The sequence below is a fragment of the Haemorhous mexicanus genome, chromosome 3 (assembly GCF_027477595.1).
Source record: "Haemorhous mexicanus isolate bHaeMex1 chromosome 3, bHaeMex1.pri, whole genome shotgun sequence".
NCBI lineage: Eukaryota > Metazoa > Chordata > Aves > Passeriformes > Fringillidae > Haemorhous > Haemorhous mexicanus.
The window spans coordinates 89,463,647-89,483,104 of record NC_082343.1 but is presented as its reverse complement, the minus strand read 5'-3'; the positions used below and the strand labels follow the sequence as shown (position 1 = coordinate 89,483,104).

General features: G+C 37.1%; 1 protein-coding gene across 5 annotated transcripts in view; it reads left to right on the top strand.

The window, feature by feature from the left end:
- The window catches only part of COL19A1 (collagen type XIX alpha 1 chain), a 178,284-nt gene that overhangs the window by 2,869 nt on the left and 155,957 nt on the right, over positions 1–19,458 (top strand). For all 5 annotated transcript variants that reach the window (XM_059842653.1, XM_059842654.1, XM_059842655.1 and 2 more), the window contains exons 3-4: positions 6,767–6,841; positions 7,352–7,451. In XM_059842653.1, the coding sequence (XP_059698636.1) occupies positions 6,767–6,841; positions 7,352–7,451 (175 nt within the window). The remainder of the gene's footprint in view (positions 1–6,766; positions 6,842–7,351; positions 7,452–19,458) is intronic.

Below are 19,458 nucleotides of genomic sequence, written 5' to 3'. Positions count from 1 at the left end.
GAATAACTGAGGGTGTGCACTTGAAAGAGGCTTCTTCTTCAGTTTGTGGAGGTACAGGCAGATGGTGAGGAATAACAAGCTGATAGCTGCCAGCTTGAGCAGTTCTGCCAACAGCAGGTGTGTGAGTTAAGCCCAGGGATAAACTCCAGTTGATAAGAGGAAAGAGACTCTAGTAGAGTTTGCAGGGTTGGTTACCATTGAAAACAGAAATGTGAATTATAGACCAGAAAGCAGGAGTTGGGAAAGAATGGATCCAGGAGCAGAACAGCAATAAAAGTGGTACAGATCCTTCTGCCAACCTTTTGTTACTCTGCTCTGTTCAGCTGAACTGAGTCCTCTGTATGGCAGAGTTGTCTTCCTCCAGTTTTATAATTTGTATGCTGGTGAATCTGTTACAAATTTGAAATATGCTTTCTTCATGGAGAGAGTAATATCTAAAGGTTTGGGGGTTTTTTTTCCTACCTTGTATTCAGTTGTTCTTCCTTGGGCCTTTGTTCCTTCCCATGTACAAGTTCTGTTTAAATCAGCATCTGTCCTTCAATATCTGCCTAGATGATCTTTATGGTTTTCTCCCTTCAACAACAGATGCATAGCATTTATTTCTCTGGGCTAATATGGAAGCTTTTCCAGCAAAGCACATTTAGGTGGGATCTGAGATTATTATATTTACATCTTGAAATTTCTCACCCAAACTACTTGAATCCATGTATTGCTTCAAATACATGGAAAAGTGTAGACTAGAATTAATTTGAGGGTGGTGAGAGAGAGAAATGTGTTAGGGGAAGGATTGATTTGAGCTTTCTGAGCAGACATGCTGAATATACTTTGACTTATTCATTGGACCAATATTGTAATAAACAAATACCAGAATTGAAAAAAAGAGTCAGAGGCTGAGAGAGTATGCTGGATCTTCTTGGAGCAATCCTCCTTAGGCTCTGAGGGTGCCAGTGAGCATTAGATTCACATAGAAGATTTCTTTCAGTTTTCATGTTTTGATATGCTTAGTGTTCATTAGAAGGAAGCACTTGCTTCTCGTGATGGGGTCTAGCAAATCTGAGGGGAGGGAGTTCAGGAGTTTTCCACAGGCATATTTTTGATCTGACTGCAAGCATACTTTCTTTATGTTGTCAACTTATTATTATTGGGAATATTTGAGATTGCACTGTGGACGTTAGCTCTTTCTGTAGTGACATGTGAAGTTCTAACTTGATCATTCCTGACAGCTTTATATTAACAATATTACTATTCTGTCTCATTCCCAGATCATTGCTTCTTTTTCAACTTTCTTTTGCAATTAGAGTTTTTTAAAGCCACTCGCTAATCCATGAAAAATGTAGGATAAACAAAGTGCTGGCACTAATAGGCATGGTGAATTTTCCTTGTCTTTTGACATGGAATGTGTTGTGAAAAGTACTGGCTGTGGATCATGATTTTAGATAGGCACTATAGCCCAAATACAGTGAGTGGTTTCAAGTATGCAAATCAGTTCAGCTTTTTTGTTTTTATTTTTTAGTACAGCTAGATACTTCTCCACATCAATATAATGACCCAACAGTATCTCTCATACACAATGTCTTCATATTCCTGATATTCCCATCTGACCTGGCCTTGAATGTTTCCAGCGATGGGCCATCTACCACCTCTCTGGGCATCCTATTCAAGTGTTTCATCGCCATTATTGTAAAGCCTAGTCTAAATCTAACTTCTTTTATTTAAAACCATTACCCCTTGTCCTGTCACAACAGGTCCTGATAAAAAGTCTGTACCCATCTTTCTTACAGGCCCACTGACTAGAAGGCTGGAGTAAGGTCCCCCTGGAGCCTTTTCTTCTCCAGGCTGAAAACCTTAATTCTCAGGAGAGATGCCCCAGGTCTCTGATCATTTTTGTGGCCTTCCTTTGCACCTGTTCCAGCAGGTCCATGTCTTTCTTGTGCTGGGGCCCTGGAGTTGGATGCAGTAGTAAGGGTGGGGGTTTTTTCATGAGGGCTGATGGGCAGAATCACTTCTCTTGATCTGCTAGCCATGCTTCTTTAGATGTAGCCCAGGATATGACTGGCTTTCTGGGATGTGAGCACCCACTGTTGGCTGATCTCCAGCTTTTCATCTATCAGTATTCTCAAAGCCTTCTTGTCAGGGCTGCTCTCAATTCCTTCAACCCCCAGCCTGTTTTGATACTGAGCATCTCATGAGGTTGTTTTACCTGACAAGATTCCCATGAGCCCAATTCTCAAGCTTGTCCAGGTCCCTCTGGATGACACCCTGTCCTTCAGGTGTGTCAACCGCACCACTCAGCTTAGTGTTGTCTGCAAATGTGCTGACGGTGCAATCAATCCCTTTATCTATGTCATTAATTAATTAAATAACATTGATCCCGAACGGCACTCCACTTGCCACTGATTTCCATCCGGATGTTGAGGAGTTGACCATTCCCCTCTGCATGTGACTGTGCAACCAATTCGTCATTCTCCAAGCAGTCCACACATCAAATCCCAACTTTTACAATTCAGAGATATTGTAGAGACCATGTCAAAGGCTTTGCAGAAGTCCAGATGACATCCATAGCTCTTCCCTTGTCCACTGATGCAGTTACTCCATTGTGCAAGGCCACTGAGTTAGTCAAGCAAGACTTGGCCTTGGTGAAGTGGTGCTGGTTGTCTCAAATAATATCAAGTCCTGCTTTTCACTACTTTCTCTTCTTCATAGGTGATTTAGTTCTCCAGGGGCCTAGCGTGAGTATCCTAATCCTTTACCTCTGTTGCTTGCATTTCTAATTTCTGCCTGCCAATGCTGTTATGTTAATTCATAACCATCTAAATAGTCACCAGACTTGAAGTTGACTTCTTTACTGTATCACGTTCCCTTCATTCTTCCCACTGTTACCTTAATTAGCATATGCATTTTAATGTAATATAATCTTCTTTACAGAGTAAAATAACAGAATACAAAAAAATCACATCTTATTTCCTTACACCTGTATACTTGAGGCTAGAGATATGTAAGAAATCTGAATTCTTGACCTTGAAAGCAAGCCAGCTGGATCTGCTTATCTTCGTTATGTTTGAGGTGGGCTTACTTCATATCATTGTTGATATTTGCAAGTGTGTGGCTAGCTCTGAAGAGGTTGCCTGTGTCTGTGTGTTTATGAAGCCAGATCCAGAGGGAGTTTGAGAAAAATCTTGGGTAATATAGGTTTCTGCCGGCAGCTTGAGTCAACACAGGACGTGGGTGTACTTTGGGTTGGGCTTTGCTGTTTGGCCACATTCATTGGTGTGGTCATGGTTACTAATGAAAGTTTCAGTGCCCTTGCAATGTTCATGTCAGTGGTGGTAGAGGACAGCTAAAAATTTCACCTGAATGTGAAGTTTAATTATAAAGTAGCACATGGGTTCTTGTGATGTGAATCTAGCCGTTATGCGTTTCACTAACCTAGAGAAGCCAAGACTGCCCATTGGAAGTTTCAGTTCCCACTCTAGAAGTGCACACAAGAGATCTCTGTAAGAGGGAGACTGAAGCAGACACCACAGTCTCTTCTGTCCTCGTTTGCATGGAATGGAAAGCTGAGCATGGTGCCTAGATGGAAGTTGTAGTGGGCTTCAACAGGTGTCCTGATCGTTCCAGGAATTTGGAACCTGCCATTGCATGTTGCAACAGATATGTTTAGATGCAATGCTTTTTTTTTTCTTTTCAATATGCTATTAGAAAACAAACAAAAAGTTCTTTCTAATCTTAGTAGCGAGAGAGAAGACGATCTGTGATGTACCTGCTTGGTCTGAATAAATATTTTCAAGGTTATTGAATTGATTTTATATTAATAGGCTCATAGCTAGAAATCATTGATTTATAAAGATCAAGGCCAAATTTTTTGTGTAGGTAGGTAAACTCATTGATTTAAAGATAAGTTAACTTGACCTATGATATCATTTGTTAATATGAATTTTTTAGTTCAGTCCAAACAGATGCAGTTTTATCATGTGCAGAGCAATGTAGTGTATAAACGTAAGCTTGTTCTTCTTACTATTTCATGAATTTAATGGTAATGTATTTTAACAGGCCAGGTGGATTCATGGTTTTCCACTTTCCCCACATTAGCAAGGAAGGGTTTATCTTGTTCTTCTTCTTTTCTGAATATCTTCATGTAGACCTTGTCATTCAGCTGCCCACATGTTGAATGGGCAAACTGCCTGTTTTGTTTCAGCCTAAAGAAAATTTAAGTATCTGCTGGCAGTCTAAAAGTCGTGGAAGATGTTAACTATACAAGCTGTAACTGCTGAAAGAATTTTCATCACTCTGTAGTAATGAAAGTTGTCAGTCTTGGTATGGAGAGAGTTTGGTCTTGTTATTTGAGAGTTTTCCTTAGCTCTCTGGTAGAAGGAATAGCACTGAACTAAAGGAGTGCATCAGCAGCATGCAATAGAAGATTCACCGTAACACTTTCAGTTCTTCTGAAGATGCAGAATACAAATAAATGACTAACACTTAAATGGCCTGTCTTGCTGTGACTGTTGTGCCACTGATAAAAATAGGTCCACGGTCCAGTCTGTGGCATGTGAGGAATCATTGCTATCATCTGGATGGCGCAAAAATTAAGGCTTGAGTCTTTATTTTTGCTTGGAAGGAAGTGTCTGTGGGGAATAGGCTCAAACTTTCTAGACTTTTCTAGTCTTTCACTACTCAACACTCATGTAAATGAATGCTGGGAAAAAGAAAAAAAAAAACACACTTGTGTCCCAAGTTCTCTAAAGCTTACATCAGTTTAGGGTAAAATCAGCAATTAATACTCTTTGTCTGCTCTTATAAGTACTGTCAGGAATTTAACCAAAAAGAGAATCTGCCTTGAAATTTATTGAATATTTTTGAAAAGAGCCTTTAGGAAACCTGTAGATTTAAGGAAAAACATCTGTCCATGCATGTCTGACATTTTTTGTGACTTCAGCCATAAATGACTTCCTTTATGCCAGCTTATTTCTTAGAGCTATAGTTATGTACATGTACCCTAACCACATTCATTGGTTTAGAGTGGCTGTGTATAGAGTTCTATGGTTCAATAATCTGTGTTTGATTGAAGGCTGAGGTTTGTAAACTAAAGGGTATCTAAGGTGAGCCTGTTTCTGTCCCATGTGTGTATATATCAATTGGTGTATTGAAACTGCTGTGTTACTGTGTAATTCCTGCAAATGCTTTTCTCACTGTATAAAACTTCCTGCTAACCAAGAATGATGAAAGATTTCACTTCAGAGTTTTCAACATGAATATTCTTTACAGTTCAGTGTCTTTTCTGGGGAACAGGAATTTACAGAGTTTTTCATGCATATATTTAATCTCATTTATCATGAAACTCTATCTGTACAGGAAAAAACATGTGTATCCACGTATTTATGGATCTCTATGAGGGAAAGCAAAAATTTGTTCTCCAAGAGCCTTAGAAGTAAATTAATTTATCTGTGATGTTTCTTGTAGTAGTCAATTGTTAGTTGTAACTGTAAGTTTACATGTGAAGCACGTGGAACTTAATGAATCTTACAAAAAAAAAGAAGTGTTTTGCCCAGTCTGTTCTTTAAATAGTTGACATAACTTTCATTAACCATATTATCAGGAGGTGTCTTTATGTCTGTATTATATGATATAGTTTCACTTTTACTAGTTATTTCCAATTAGCCATTCTCAATCCAGATCAACATTTAATAGCATTTAAGAGTTTTGAAGGATAATATGCTTTCTAGGTAACTACAGCATGCATGACAAATTTCACATGCTTTAAGGTTACAAATATAGCTGTTTTTAATAACAATGTTCAGTATGGAAGCTCTCATGAAACATTCAAATATAGATGATTTCCAGGTTAATAGTAGGACTTCCCTTACTTTTTTCATTGAACTAATGGTTCAGAAAGTGCCTTGACCTTCACTGCTCAGCAGCTTCAGATACACCTTGGACATCTTTTCAGTTGCATCAGCTCACAAAGCTCTGTGCTTCATAAGTTCATAACTTGTCATCTTCAATTTGCTAGGGTTTTTTTAGGATTTAGCAGGGCTATTTGTAAAGCTTGTTGAATAGCAGGCCTTATTTCTGACCCCTGCACAAAAGTGACATTTTCCTGTATTTGCTTCTCAAAAGTGGGCATTCCTGTATACCTGTCAAAAAAAAGAGCATAAAGAACTTAATGCAAGTAAGAAGTAATAATAATTAATGTTGCATATTAATAATACATTGTCTTATCTAAGGATTCAGTTAGATTTAACCTCAGTTTACCATGTTCCAAATTTTATAACATTCTGTTTGCTTACCAAAGTACTTTGGTCCAGACTTAATTTTTGTGCTCACTCCCCTACTTAATATTTGTGCTTCTTTTGCCCAAAATACCGTATTGTTTCATATTCATGAATGGGGGGAAATATTTTCTAGTAATACAGTGAGACATACAAAAAGAACTTGGAACAGATATTACTGCTTTATAGAGAGTTGTAAATGGAAACAGCATGGTAAGAATTTAATGGTTTTCTTCTGGCTACATTGTTTATATGAACTTTAACCACAGGCAGCTGGATTAAAATGTGATACTAATTCTATCTGCTTATATTATTGGAAGTGTAGTATAAAATCTGCTCTTGTTTAGATTTTGTAATTTGGTTTATTGCTGCTTTTCATATCCTAAAGCAACAAAAAGAAACATTCCTGTCAATATTACCATAACTGCCATGATAGTTTGTTCAGTTCCTGTTAGTTTGATAACATTTTACCATAGATACTAAACTGTGTTCTCTTGAAGGTGCTGTGTGTCCTTTAATGAAAACAGTTTCCCATCATCTCAAACAAATCAACAGAGACAGTCATGGTGTATCAGGTAAATGACCAAGCTAATATGGATATCTGTATTAATTAGCTGGTAATGATTGCTGGATGTAATTATAGGCTGACTGAAGCTGGCTTTAAAATTTAAAGGTTAGGACAGAATGCCATCCCCAAGCACCAGGAGCTGCTGCTGCTCCCAGAAAGGTGGCAGCATCCCAGAACATGTTTTTCTCAAAAATTTTGGTTCAAGTTTGGCAGCCACACTAATTTCCATGTTTTTTTCCAGTCATCCTGCATTCTTATCAATTCAGATGATAAAAATTTTTCAGATTCAGAAAATTCATTTTTCAGGTTTTAAAGTTATCTACCAAGTGAATTTTGCGTGAATAGTTCTAATAAAATGAATATGGAAAGTTTCTCCGACTTCAAGTTCTACTTCTCAAAATAGCTTGTCAGTCTAGAAATGCTAATATGCTTGTATTCAAGTGTGCTAAAAAATGATTATTTACTTATGGTTTTTAAATTCCATTATAATTGTATCATATTGTGTTCTATTTTACAGGGTTTGATCTGGCAGAAAGCTTTTCTTTAAGGCAAACATCTTGTGGTGGGGAAAAGGTCTGTTTTAAACTGGGAAGTGCACCTCTCATTAGAGATACAAGGTATGATACTACTTTCATTCTTAGCTTTTAAAAGATAGAGCTCAGCCTCAATGCTACTGATTACCTGGACACTGAACATGCATCCAAAGAATGCCATAGAAAGCAGTATGGCTGTTTTTAGGCTTTTTCAGTTTTTTTCTGTGGGAAGCATTTTGATTTTGGTGCGCTATCCTTCTGGAATCTGGGAGTACGTAGGTAGTATGTTAATTGTGAATAGCCCTTTCTCAAATCATGTTTCTAATACTGAAAATTCCACTGTTCATGCATTAGTATTTATAAAACAAAGGAAACATATAACTTTCATGGTATGACAGGAAGTATTATACTAATCTCCTCTCAGTGAAGTTGTCTGTCCTCTCTCTCACTACTGCTGGTATGATTAAAAAGAGAGAGAGTATCACCATTTCCTTGAATGCTGTTTTTTTAAATTTTCCTGGTATTCACATTTTGCCTTTGAGCAGCAACAGAACAGTGGGCACTCAGTGTAGAGGAGAAAGTAGGCAAAATCCTATTCTGGCACTGGGTGGGAAGAAAATCAGAGACTGCATGAAAAATCAAAAGGACAGTGAAAGAGAGTAAGGCACAATTGGATTGGATGGACTTAAGTTTGCACAGGGACAAGGAAATGTCAAGAAGCAGTTAGGAATGTAGTTTCAAGTTCCCTGAGCTCAGTGGAGAGAGAGGATCATCTCAGAGCTTCTTGGTTGAGATGTGCTCTGAGTCATGGGACTGTCTTTTCTGTACAGCGTGTTCCTGTGGTGACGAGGGGAGCAACTGTATTCCCATGTCTTCAGGTTGGGTATTTTCTGTTGCAGGAGGTCTGGCTCCAGCTTGCCTAGTAAAAAAACCACACCTGGCCCTTGGACTTCCCCTTTGCTTCCATCCTGGGCATAGCACAGAGTAGCATGAGGCCAGGGGGAAGGAAGAAGAGAAGAGTTGGAGGCACCCAGACACAAAACAAAGTGATCTTTGTGGGAGGAGTGTGACTACAGAAAGAATTTATCTAGCTATTTAGAACATTGAGGTTCTCTAAGCTTTTCTGATATTTCAGATAAGTGCAAATTTTTATGCTTGTGTAATTCTGCAAAGTTAAAATAATCACTATATTTTTCTTTAAATATGTTAGATGCTATTGAAGGAAAATTGACTGGACAAAATTACTTGACACAAAGAGTGCTCTTCTTTTATTTGGACCTTTTCAATATTATCCAGATTGTCTTTAGAAGAGTAACAGGAGATAGTAGGTACCACACATAAATGTCTTTACTAAAAATAATTTGAGAGAGTTTTAGTAAGAAAGCTTTCATTTAAAAAAATTATTATTTTTTCCTTTTTTTTTAAGCCTTTTTTTTTCAATTTATGGGAATTTTAGGGAAACATGAGACTGTAGAAAGGTAGAAAATTGCGGCAATTACAAGACGTGGAGCAATTTTCCTTTAGGAATAAGAAGCTAAGTAGTGCTAAGAAATGCATCTTGTGAGCCGACTTTATTTTGGAACAGTGAGAAAATTAGTGCCAAAGATGAAACAGAGAGGAGATAGAAATTGCAAAAGGGTTAATTATTTAAAAAACATATTACTTTGAGTTAAAATTCTTGATTCAAAGTATTGATTTCTAAGAATTTCTGAGTGGTTTCAGAAGTGGTCTGAGAGGTCATGTTGAGATTGGAAAACATAAAGTTTTGGTTTTTGGTTTTTTTTTTTTTGCTTTATTTAGTAGGCCTGAATGCTAGTATCTTTTTTTCTTCTCCTTTTGAAAGCAGCTTATTAATGAAGGCAATGAAAATGGGAAATTCACACCACAGCTGATAGCCGTGTCCTAGCAAAGCCCTATCTGCTATTGCAAGGAAAGTCACAATGGTTGTTTTGTTTGGCTTTTTTTTTTGGGTTTTTTTTTTGTTTGTTTGTTTTTTTGTACTATATATTTTTTCCTATATTTTATCTCATCAGCTTTTTGAAAGGAGAGAAAAATGGCTAGCTGGATTTTCCTCATTGTCAGTGTAACTTGGGCAGGGGCTAAAGAATTTCAGTTAGGGGTAAACCTGGAAGGGAGGGAGCTTGGCTTCCATGGTCTCTTGGTTCTCACATTCCTCACTGTCCCTGTTATTTATTCTGTGTATCCTCATTAAAGTAAAACTAAAGAGAAAAATCTTTCTAGTCTTCCCTAGAAATATGCATCTCTAATGGATGAAAAATTTAGCTGGATGAAGCAACTGAGATGATGATTAATAAAATGCATATCAGTGCTAATATATGAATAAATTTAGGCAGAAAAATGAATATAGTTAGGCAGAAAATTAATACCATGTTGTTGATGATAATAAGGTACAAGATAAGATTTTCAGTCAGCTTGCTGTGCAAGTAAGTAGTAGCTCATACATATATCTTCCTGAACAATAAAAGGGTTAAAAGTATTTTCAATAACATGCAAGCACTGCAGAATTTCTAAAATTAAATCCTTGTTATTCATGGCAATAATCTTGCTCATCCTTTATTAACCTTTCTTCACACAAATGCGTGTCATTAAAAGATGAATTCTAGTCTTAATTATTTCAGTTTGTTGAATATAAAATGGCTTTTTGATGTTGAGAGAACACTTTGGACAAACAGTTTTTAAAAACTTTGTTTTAAGTTTGTTACTTTTTAAACTCTTTTAAAAGTTTTAGGGTTTTTTTTAAATAAGTGTGGATGGCAGTGAGGAGCACAAAGTCAGGTTTTGGGTTTTTGCATGGTAGGGTTACAATAAAGGATAATCAGAAACGTGGGTATCTGTCATCATAACCTTATAATTTACTATCTCAGTTATCCATGTGCAAGACCTTTTAATTAATTATTTTTATTTAAACCAACTTCTCCTACATTATGTCGTGCTGTGTGGTTCCAGACTCCTTGTGTTATTAGATGGCTTTGGGGATCATTCTGCCTCAGAAAATATTTCAGTAGACGTGGTGTGCAGTAAGCAGCAGAACAGTGTTTGTTATCCATCCTGCAGGAAATTGAGAGTATCTGATTAAGCTGACTAGCAAGTATCAAGTAACTTGGCACATCTCCTCTTGCATTTCATTCATTCAGTTGTAGTGTGGGTAATAGAAAGCTATGCTGTGCCATTTTTCTTCTGTGATGCCATTTTGGTGTTTTTTTTCAATGGACCTGGAGTAGTGTTTCACCTATTTATATGTTGTAAATAATTTACAATGCACTGTCAGCTTGGGAAATTGATTATGTTTATTTATGTTGGACTTCAGCTGTAGGTCTTTCTCTCTTTTTGTGACGCAGTTCTGTATGTATTTTGTCTTGTGATAGCAGATGGATAGCTCTTATGCTTTATGTAAATGACTGTAAAATATTAATGTAATGCCAGTAATACTTTCCTTATTAAAACTGTGAATTGCTTATTGAAGTTCTCAGTGAACTTTAACAGAACTTATTCCTGAGGAAAGCAGTGTAACAGAACTTTTGAGTCATAAACTTGGAGTAAAGTACTGTTAGGCAGACAGTGAATCATATAGTCATAATCACACCACAGAATCATAGAATAATAGTAACTATATAATGGTTTAGTTTTATCCCAACAAATACCTTATAGAGTCATATTTCTTCTCCAGACTTTAACATGTACTGCCCATGTAGTGTATTCCAGTGTGGCACAGAGTTTGCTGATAAAGGAGAACAGGGCTCTGTGCTGGTAGCATTCCTTTAGACTTGTAAGCAGTATTCAGTACTTTTGGACATGAAACCTTTTAGGCTAATCTTTGTTCTTCAGTTGCCTTAGAGTAAATAGTTTAATGATGAATTAATTTCACTGTCTTTCTCTAAAGATGCATCAGACATCAGTTGCTCCTCATTTGCGCTTTTCTGGGGTGCTGGTGGGCCAGTTTTTCCCTCTTCTGAAAGCACCAATAAAGGAGATAACAGGCTGGTTTCGGCTGAGTTTCAGAATGTTTTTGAAATGGATGTTCGTGGTTAGCAAATCTTCATGGCACAGTCACAGCTTTCTTATTTTGTAGTTTGTTTGGCTTGACAAACCATATTAATTTACTGAGGAGATTATCATGGCTGGCTGTTAAATGATCTGAGTTACAGCAGTTGGGATTACTCTCACGACTCTTTTAGGAATTCTTCCCTTTTCTTTGTAAGATACTACAAAAGAGCTTGCATTTTGACTGTATTTGGACTACGAGCTCCACCAGCAAAGTTGTTACTGCTGCCAGAAGAGCTGTGGCTTGGGCCATATTTCAGAGAAAGTTTTTTACCTCCTTGGGATGTCTAGTTATTGGAGGAAGAAATAGTGTTCCCACTTTCCTCAGTGAACTCCAGGCAGGAGGATTCTTTCTGCTAAGAACAGAAATTGGTGATGAATAATATTTATGTGGGATTTTAGTGCTAACCTTTTTAATTGCAAAAAAAATGTGGAGGGAACTCCATTTTCCTAGAGCACAGCAGGCATCAGGTGAGGGGGTTTCTGTGCTCACTGTTAGAAGCCTTTTCATAGCCAGCAATGGCTTTGCTTTCCCAAAGCCACCTATCTCTATGTCATTTTGCAATCCTTTACATTGCTCTCTGTTCTCTGGCTGTATCTGCTGAGACCACTCTTTTCACCTAACTAGAAAATATTGACTTCCTTTCATAAACCAGCTCTCCTTGAAGGTCCTCATGGGCATGACTTTTTATTATTTTGGTACATGGCATTCTTTTGAACAGCAGAGTTAGTTTCAACAGTCTTCTTGAAAAACATTTTAAGACATATTTTATGAAGTTTTATACCTATTTCTTAAAAATGGTATAGAATAGATACATGGGATAATCAGTGGTTTCCAGAACAATTCATTGAAGGCTTAAAGTGTGACTGAAAATGGCAATGAGTTATTATCCCAGTTTTGAGGCAGTAGTTACAATTATTCAAACCAGCTTTTATCTGTGCTCACACAAAATCCTGCTAACCTTTGGTCTATTAAAATATTAGATGGGTTATGCAAAAAAACACCTCTCCTTTACTGTATCACGTATTTGTTTGAGGTCATTTGAGCAGTTGGAGCCAACAATGCTAAGACTGAAATGTCTGGTATTTTGGTTGCAGGGTATTTTCAAGAAAAAGGCCTTGCCTTTGGAATTTGCTTCCTGAGTGTGGGAGCCTGAGTGTTGTACAAATTCTGATGTTTCTTCAGGTCTTATAAAGTAGTGGGTCAGAAACTATAGTGATTCAAACTTTCTTTTGTCCTGAAATAGTATATTTTGTGTTTATTTCCAGAAACTTCAACACTTACTCTATTTTAGAAATTAAAAAGAAGGAAAATACGGTGACTATTGTTGAAAGAACAAACTGGTGGTGTACCCACCTTGTAAATGCCAATTATTTAATTTCACAACTAAGGAGAAAAATGGGGCTTCTTACCATGTAAAATGACAGACCAATGCTTCTTCTAAAGAATAATCACCTGTCAATGTCTTTCTGCATTTTGGGGCTTGTTTCTACCTGAAAATTTACAAGAAATATGGCAATTTTTATAAAATTCAACATTCAGGTATTAATGGATTTTGATGTCCGTATTGAGTTTGAATCATCCTACAATTTAGCATATAACTTACTATGCAGAAAGCATTGGGAAAACAAAGGCAAAGATAGAGATGGCAGAGGGGAAGAGTACATTTCAAAATGTATAGCACTTATGTTAAAAGCACGCTGTGAGGGAACAGAGAGTTAGAAAATCTTTTTTAATCAAACTACTGACTGTAACAAATTAGAATTCTTGGATCTGTAGCGTGTTCCCCTGAGAGAGGAGCACTTAGCTCATACCAGCTCAACTGGTAAAACACTGTTCGATGAAGCAGTGTTCATCCTTTTATTTCCTAGTGATGATGTTCTTGCTGTAAAGCACTTGGAAATAAAGGGAAGAGGGTTTTGTGAGGTGTGTACTTTAAGGGCACTTCTCCACAACGAGTGTGCAGGAGACAAGCAGTGTTTGTGTGGAATCCCATGTGCCTCATGGCAGGCCATAAACAAATCCAAATAAACAAAGCCAGAAATATTATCTGGAAGAAAACAAAATTAGGAGCTTGCTTTCACAGCACCCATCTCCATCTCTCAGCTTCATCTCACTTCCTCCACATCAGCATCAGCCTCTGTTCAGCAAGGCTGGCAGCTGATCCCTGTGGCTGTGGCATGTGAGCAGTCACATTGGGGCAGGAGTAGGATAGGCTACCCCCAACTCCAGCAGCACTGCCTTTGGCTGAAACAAACCCTGAAACTCTACCTTGAGTTTTTAATGGTTTAACCTGCTCTGTGGAAAACAATCCCAGTGTTCTGATCGAAACAACAGCATCTGCAATTTCGCTTTTGCTATATATTCCTGTAGGGAATTCCTTTCTATTTTCATCTGGTATGGATGCCAAAAGTATTTTTCAGTTTTCTTGTTTACAAAAGCAAAATCTAAAACATAGATTTTCATACATACTACAATTGCAAGACAAAGTTGTCGAGTTGTTTGATTTCTAGATTCGACAGGAGAAATTCACCTAGATGTCTCTCAATGACACTTGTTCAAAAACTTGGACGCAGATTCTGAAGAGGGTTGTTCAATTTACCAGTACATTAACTGAAGGAGCCTTAAGTGATGCCAGAGTGTGGGGAACTTTCAGAAAAGTTTAAGTGCTTCTTTGGCACGTTCCATGCCAAACGTGCTGGTTTTGAAAATCTTTGCAGTGTTTTCTTGGTTTGTATTGGCCACCTTTCTTGAAGCAAAATCTGTCAAAAATGAGTACAAGGAGGATGCAGATCTAAGTCTTTAACGAGGTCTGCATTTGATAGTCTTAGAACAAAATGTGGTTGCAAAATCAGTACAGATGAAGTTTTCTGGAAATCCAGAATAGCCGTGGGTATCTGCAGCCATGCTGTATGCAACCACACAGAATTCAATGATACGTACTGGGCATAATGCATGCAGCTGAGGATGCACTGTAGCCCCATTATGTTGTATATAGAGACTGAAAGATCATTTATCAGTTTTGCTGATTGAGCTGAGAGGATTCAAGTGTCTTTATAAAATGCATATAATTTTTCTAGCTCAAGCAATGGTGCCACAGGCTTCAAAAGTAATTTATCAGCAGACGGGAAAAAAACAAAACAACAAACAACCCTGTAATAAATCAGATCTTTCTTTTTCTGGCTTTTGCGATTTAACGCTGTGTAATCTAGTTTGCTTTAGCTGTGCTGTCAGACATTTCTCCTCTTAACTAAAGTTGTACCTACAAAAATGTGTTTGTGCTGATATATCTGTGTTTATACTGGTGCTTTTTGTTTAAACATGTCATAGAGATATCATACCCTTCCCCCACCTTGCCTCTGAGTTTTTAGGTTTTATATCTAAAAATAGTTCATGGTCTGTCTCACAGTGAAACTGCCTGGTGTTTTTTTCATTACCCTGATTTTCATTTATTTTCGTTGGTTCTGAAAGATTTTTGGCCTCTGGCATTTCTATGTGGTTAGCTCTTTGCAGTTTTTATAATCATGCTATGAAGTATTTTTTTGTTTATAGAGATAAATTGACAAAATTTCTAAAATACTTCTTGGATTTTGAATGGACAGTACAGTCCATGTTCTGGGTTTTTCACGTAGAAGTCTGTTCAGTCCTAAGTGTTGAGAGTTTGCTGATTGCAGTCTTGCCTGTCTCAAGTGAATATTTGTCATGCCACAAACTCATTTCAAAACTTGGAAGGCCTAATAAACTTCAACTTGAGAAACGATCTGTAATCTATAGAAACAAGATGTACAGATATTAGTGTATTAACAGAACCACATGCAAGAGATAGTGTTATTTTTGGATTTAGTCAGTGTGACTAGTTCCAGTATCTCAAAATTCTATTTAAAAGAAAATAAATCCTAAAAATACTCTGAGATTAGTCATAACAATTTAGCTTTGACTAACTTATTGATTATTGTTCCTAATATAGCATTTTGCTTCTAATTTTCATAGGAAAATTAATCTATCTTTTTTTTTAGGGATTAGACTAGTAATTATAAACCTATATTAAAAATGTTAATTTTGAAGTTCTTTATCAATTTGATTTCCCTCTTTTACTCAGTTTTATTTTTGAACTCTGCTGAGAGTTCTGCTTAAATGTTACGAATGGGGTTTCTTTCTCTGAAATTTTTGTAAAGCATTGAAACAGACTTCTCAGGGATGTGGTGAAGCCCCTATCCCTGGAAGTGTACAAAGCCATATGGATATGGCACTTGAGAACACGGTATGTTGTGGACACGGTGGTGGTGCTTGGTTGGACTTTATGACCTTGAATGTCTTTTCCAGCCTTAAAAATTCTGTGAGTCTATGATTCTGTGAGAGTTTGGTAAGAAATTTGTGTGCTCTTAATCTGTGGTGAGCAGTATTGATTTACTCAAATACTTTTGAATGTATATCCCAAAAATATCCATTGGTTAAGGTACGTGAGATTTGCTTTGCACCACAACACAAATAACATTACTGAGAAGCTGTGACTCTACACATCTTTTTTTTCTTGTTACTGGATCTGTCTCTTACATGAGCAGTTCAGAATGCTAGGTGACTGCCAGTTCAAATTAATCTATGAAATTAAACAAAAAGTAAAATAGTGTTCTCTAGGAGTGGATACAATAACAAGAACTGATTGCAAAGGCTTGCAGGGAAGAAGTGCCATTCCAGCCCCTCCATGGTGGATGCACTTTGAAGTGCTGCATGTGCAATTGCAGCATGAAATCATTGCTCTTGCTCAGGATGGACATCTAGCAGTGACTTGTACAGAATTAGTAGATAATGCTCACTCATTTTATGGGTAAAAGTGGTATTTGGAAACAAGGGGCTTGGGACGTGAATCTTCTATTGCAGTAGTTTGTTTGACTTTTTTTAATATCTCCTGTAAGAATAAGTTGCTGAGAATTAGAATGTTTAGCATATGGCATTATATTCTAATATGAACTGTGAACAATATGTGATAAGAACAGTAACTAATAAGATAATCATATGGGCAGAGGCATTGGAAGAAAATGTATTACAAAAGGACTAAATATAAAATGTAAGTTCTAGCAGTACTTTAGTAATGAGGCTCTATATGATGACTTGAATGTCTGAAAAGGAAATGCCATCAGATATCTGTTAAGTCAAAAAGGAGCATAACATTTGAAATAATTTCTTTTTTAATAGGCTATTTTTCTCTCCAGAGAACTTTTTTTAAATTTAGAAAGTGATAAATAATTGCATTACTGTTAGTATGTGGAGACAGATACGCTATGCTACCAGGAAATTACATAAGCTTAAGATTGGTTTATTGTGAAAGTGTTAGGAGGACTGAAAAAACACTTTGTGATTCAAGGTAGCTGATATGATTTCATGGAAAGACAAGTCATGACTCATTAACCAATCAGAGTTCTTGAAAGATCAAAGAGTTATAACATAGCCTTGCTTCTTTTTTTCTCCTTAAAAATAAGTTAGAAATACTCATATGAATTCATATTATGCCTAAGAATGTATTTCTTACAACACCCTAATTTTTTTAATCACAATTAAGTTTTTGTCATCTCTTTAAAAAGCTTATGCTGATTTTGTTCTAACAGATAAGCGAATGTTTACTCCTACCCAGCTGGCTCTAGGTGATCCTGTGTGAGCAGGGGTCTTGGAACCGATGAGCTCTAGAACTTCCTGCCAACCTCAGCCGTTCTGGGGTTCTGTGATTGTATTATAAACTATTCTGTAAATAGTTTCTCTTCCTTTAGAATGTAGTTTCCCATCATATTGGTTATGTAATTTCATTGTCAACCATGTAAATTATAGGGTAAGAGTGAACTCATCAAAATGCAGGTTTTGTAATGGGGTAATGAGGGAATCAAGTACTCCCTTTTTAAAACTTCGAAAAAATTTTTTTTCATCTCATTGCATGCTTAAATGCTACAATTTTATTTAATGAAAAATATTGATGATAATAATATTTTCTTATAACTTTTATTTTTTTGTCTACTAGTTTGATATATACACTAGGTAATATAGTGTTCTTAGAATTTTCATCAGCAGTACAGATTCTAATCTCAGTCTTACTGTTGAAAAAGGTGATCATTTTTCATTCCATTTCTGTTATTTTGCATTTAAATTACAGGGGTGATTTAACCTCAAGGTACTGTAGTTGATTTACTGGTCTAATGCACATTTTTCTGCTATGGAGCAGTGAGCTTTCCTCACTGTTTTGGGGAAAGTTTGTGAATTCCTACCATATCAAGCTTCCTTTGCTGGATATAAGACGCCTAGCCTAATTCCCCAGTCTGAGAAGGGCTCCCAGTCATATTCAGTGTTCTTTCAAGTTGGGTTTGCTCTGTTTTGATGTGAAGATTAGAATTCACCTAAATAACATGTTTTTTGACTTGTCTGTATCACTGCTTGAGGTATCCTCTCAACACCTCTGTCTTGAGCCAGATCTCTCTCTATAAGCTTTGGTTTTTGTTTCTCTCCTAGCACTTTAAAGGGAATACCTGGACACTCCCCAGCTGGATCTGATGGTAACAGGGTTAGCAAGTCACAGGTCTTTGGTCCATCCTGTTAAATATAGTTATGATTCAGCACATAGCAATGTGGGTATTTTTAAACTGTGTTTATTTTTAACCCCATTTCATCTGTAACTTACAAAAAAATCTCATTATTAGAGAAATTGTGAGAGTTGCAGGCTAACCTGTATATACTCTTTGAGGGGGTTTTTTTGTTGGGTTTTTTTTTTTTTGTTTGTTTGTTTTGTTTTGTTTTTAAACTGGACATTAATTATACAGTCTAAGTCCTGAGACTTAATAAAAATAATTTCCAGTTTCTGAAAATGCTAGTAAGTCTTCTGATGTGGTGCAAATAAGGTTTTTGATAATTTCCATACTCATTCACTTAAAATTTGTGAATGTTCACAGTTTTTATATACTGCAAAAGAGCACCTTATTTATCTAATTATCCTTCTAAGTGTAAGCAGAACACCAGGCTTAAATATGCATAGACTAGTCATGCTGTGTGTAGGGGGTGTTAAAGCAAAAGCATGTTCTCTCTGCAGCTTCACTCTTGCAGCTGACAGCTACTTTTTCGGGTCTGACCCTGCTATCTGGTGTCATTAACCTTCTTTCTTACTCGGATCAGATCTCTTCTGTTGGTAACTCAATCTTCACTGCTTACACCTTCTTTTTGGGGGAGATCAACTGGAACCAAGGCAGGTAGATATACCCATTTATAACAGAGTTGTAGGCTCTAGTGCCTTTGGTCTTGCCTGTGCTGTTTTTCTCAAGCACTTCTTAGCAAAGCCTGCTTGCAACTTTAGCCAGGAATAAGTTTGTTTATTTATAGGCAGTCCTGCATGCTGAAGAGGAGGAGGCTAGTTATCCAGACAATTATTTGGAGTTAGCAAAAAAAAATCACCCTTTAGTTTGGTGCAGCTGTACTCCAGACAGCAGTCCTAGCTTTCCCTTTCCAGTGCCAGCCATGCTGTTAGCACTGTGAGTGCTCAGCATTTTCCTCAGAGGGACGCTGCCCTGTGAGATGGTTTGACCTTTACCATCAGCCAGGGTTGTCTAGGACTTGGCAGAATGAACCCGGGAAGGAAAGGGAGAGCCAGTTCCAAGTGTAATCAGCAGTTCACTTCACTAGTACTTGTTCCATTGGTTCATTGTAAAAAAGCTACCCAAAGTTTGGGATGGGGATGAGGGGAGACTAAACAGGAAGAAATTGAGTGTTCAATGGAAATAATGTTTTTAGGTTGGCAGCATGATGTCATGCAGAAACACACAAGGTGCCTTCCAAAATGCCAGCGCGAGAAGTACAAGGGTGGGAGTCTCTCAGCATGAAGCTCTGCTGAAGCTGAGTCACCCTCCTCTGTACCAAACTAAAGAGACCATTGTGCAATCAGTTGGTGTCTCTAGGTATCTGTACAAATGTCTGAGGACAAATGGATGCTTAGATTTCTTCCTCCTACAGGGAAGGTTTTATGGATATATAAACTAAGTAATTCCTGATGTCCTCCTT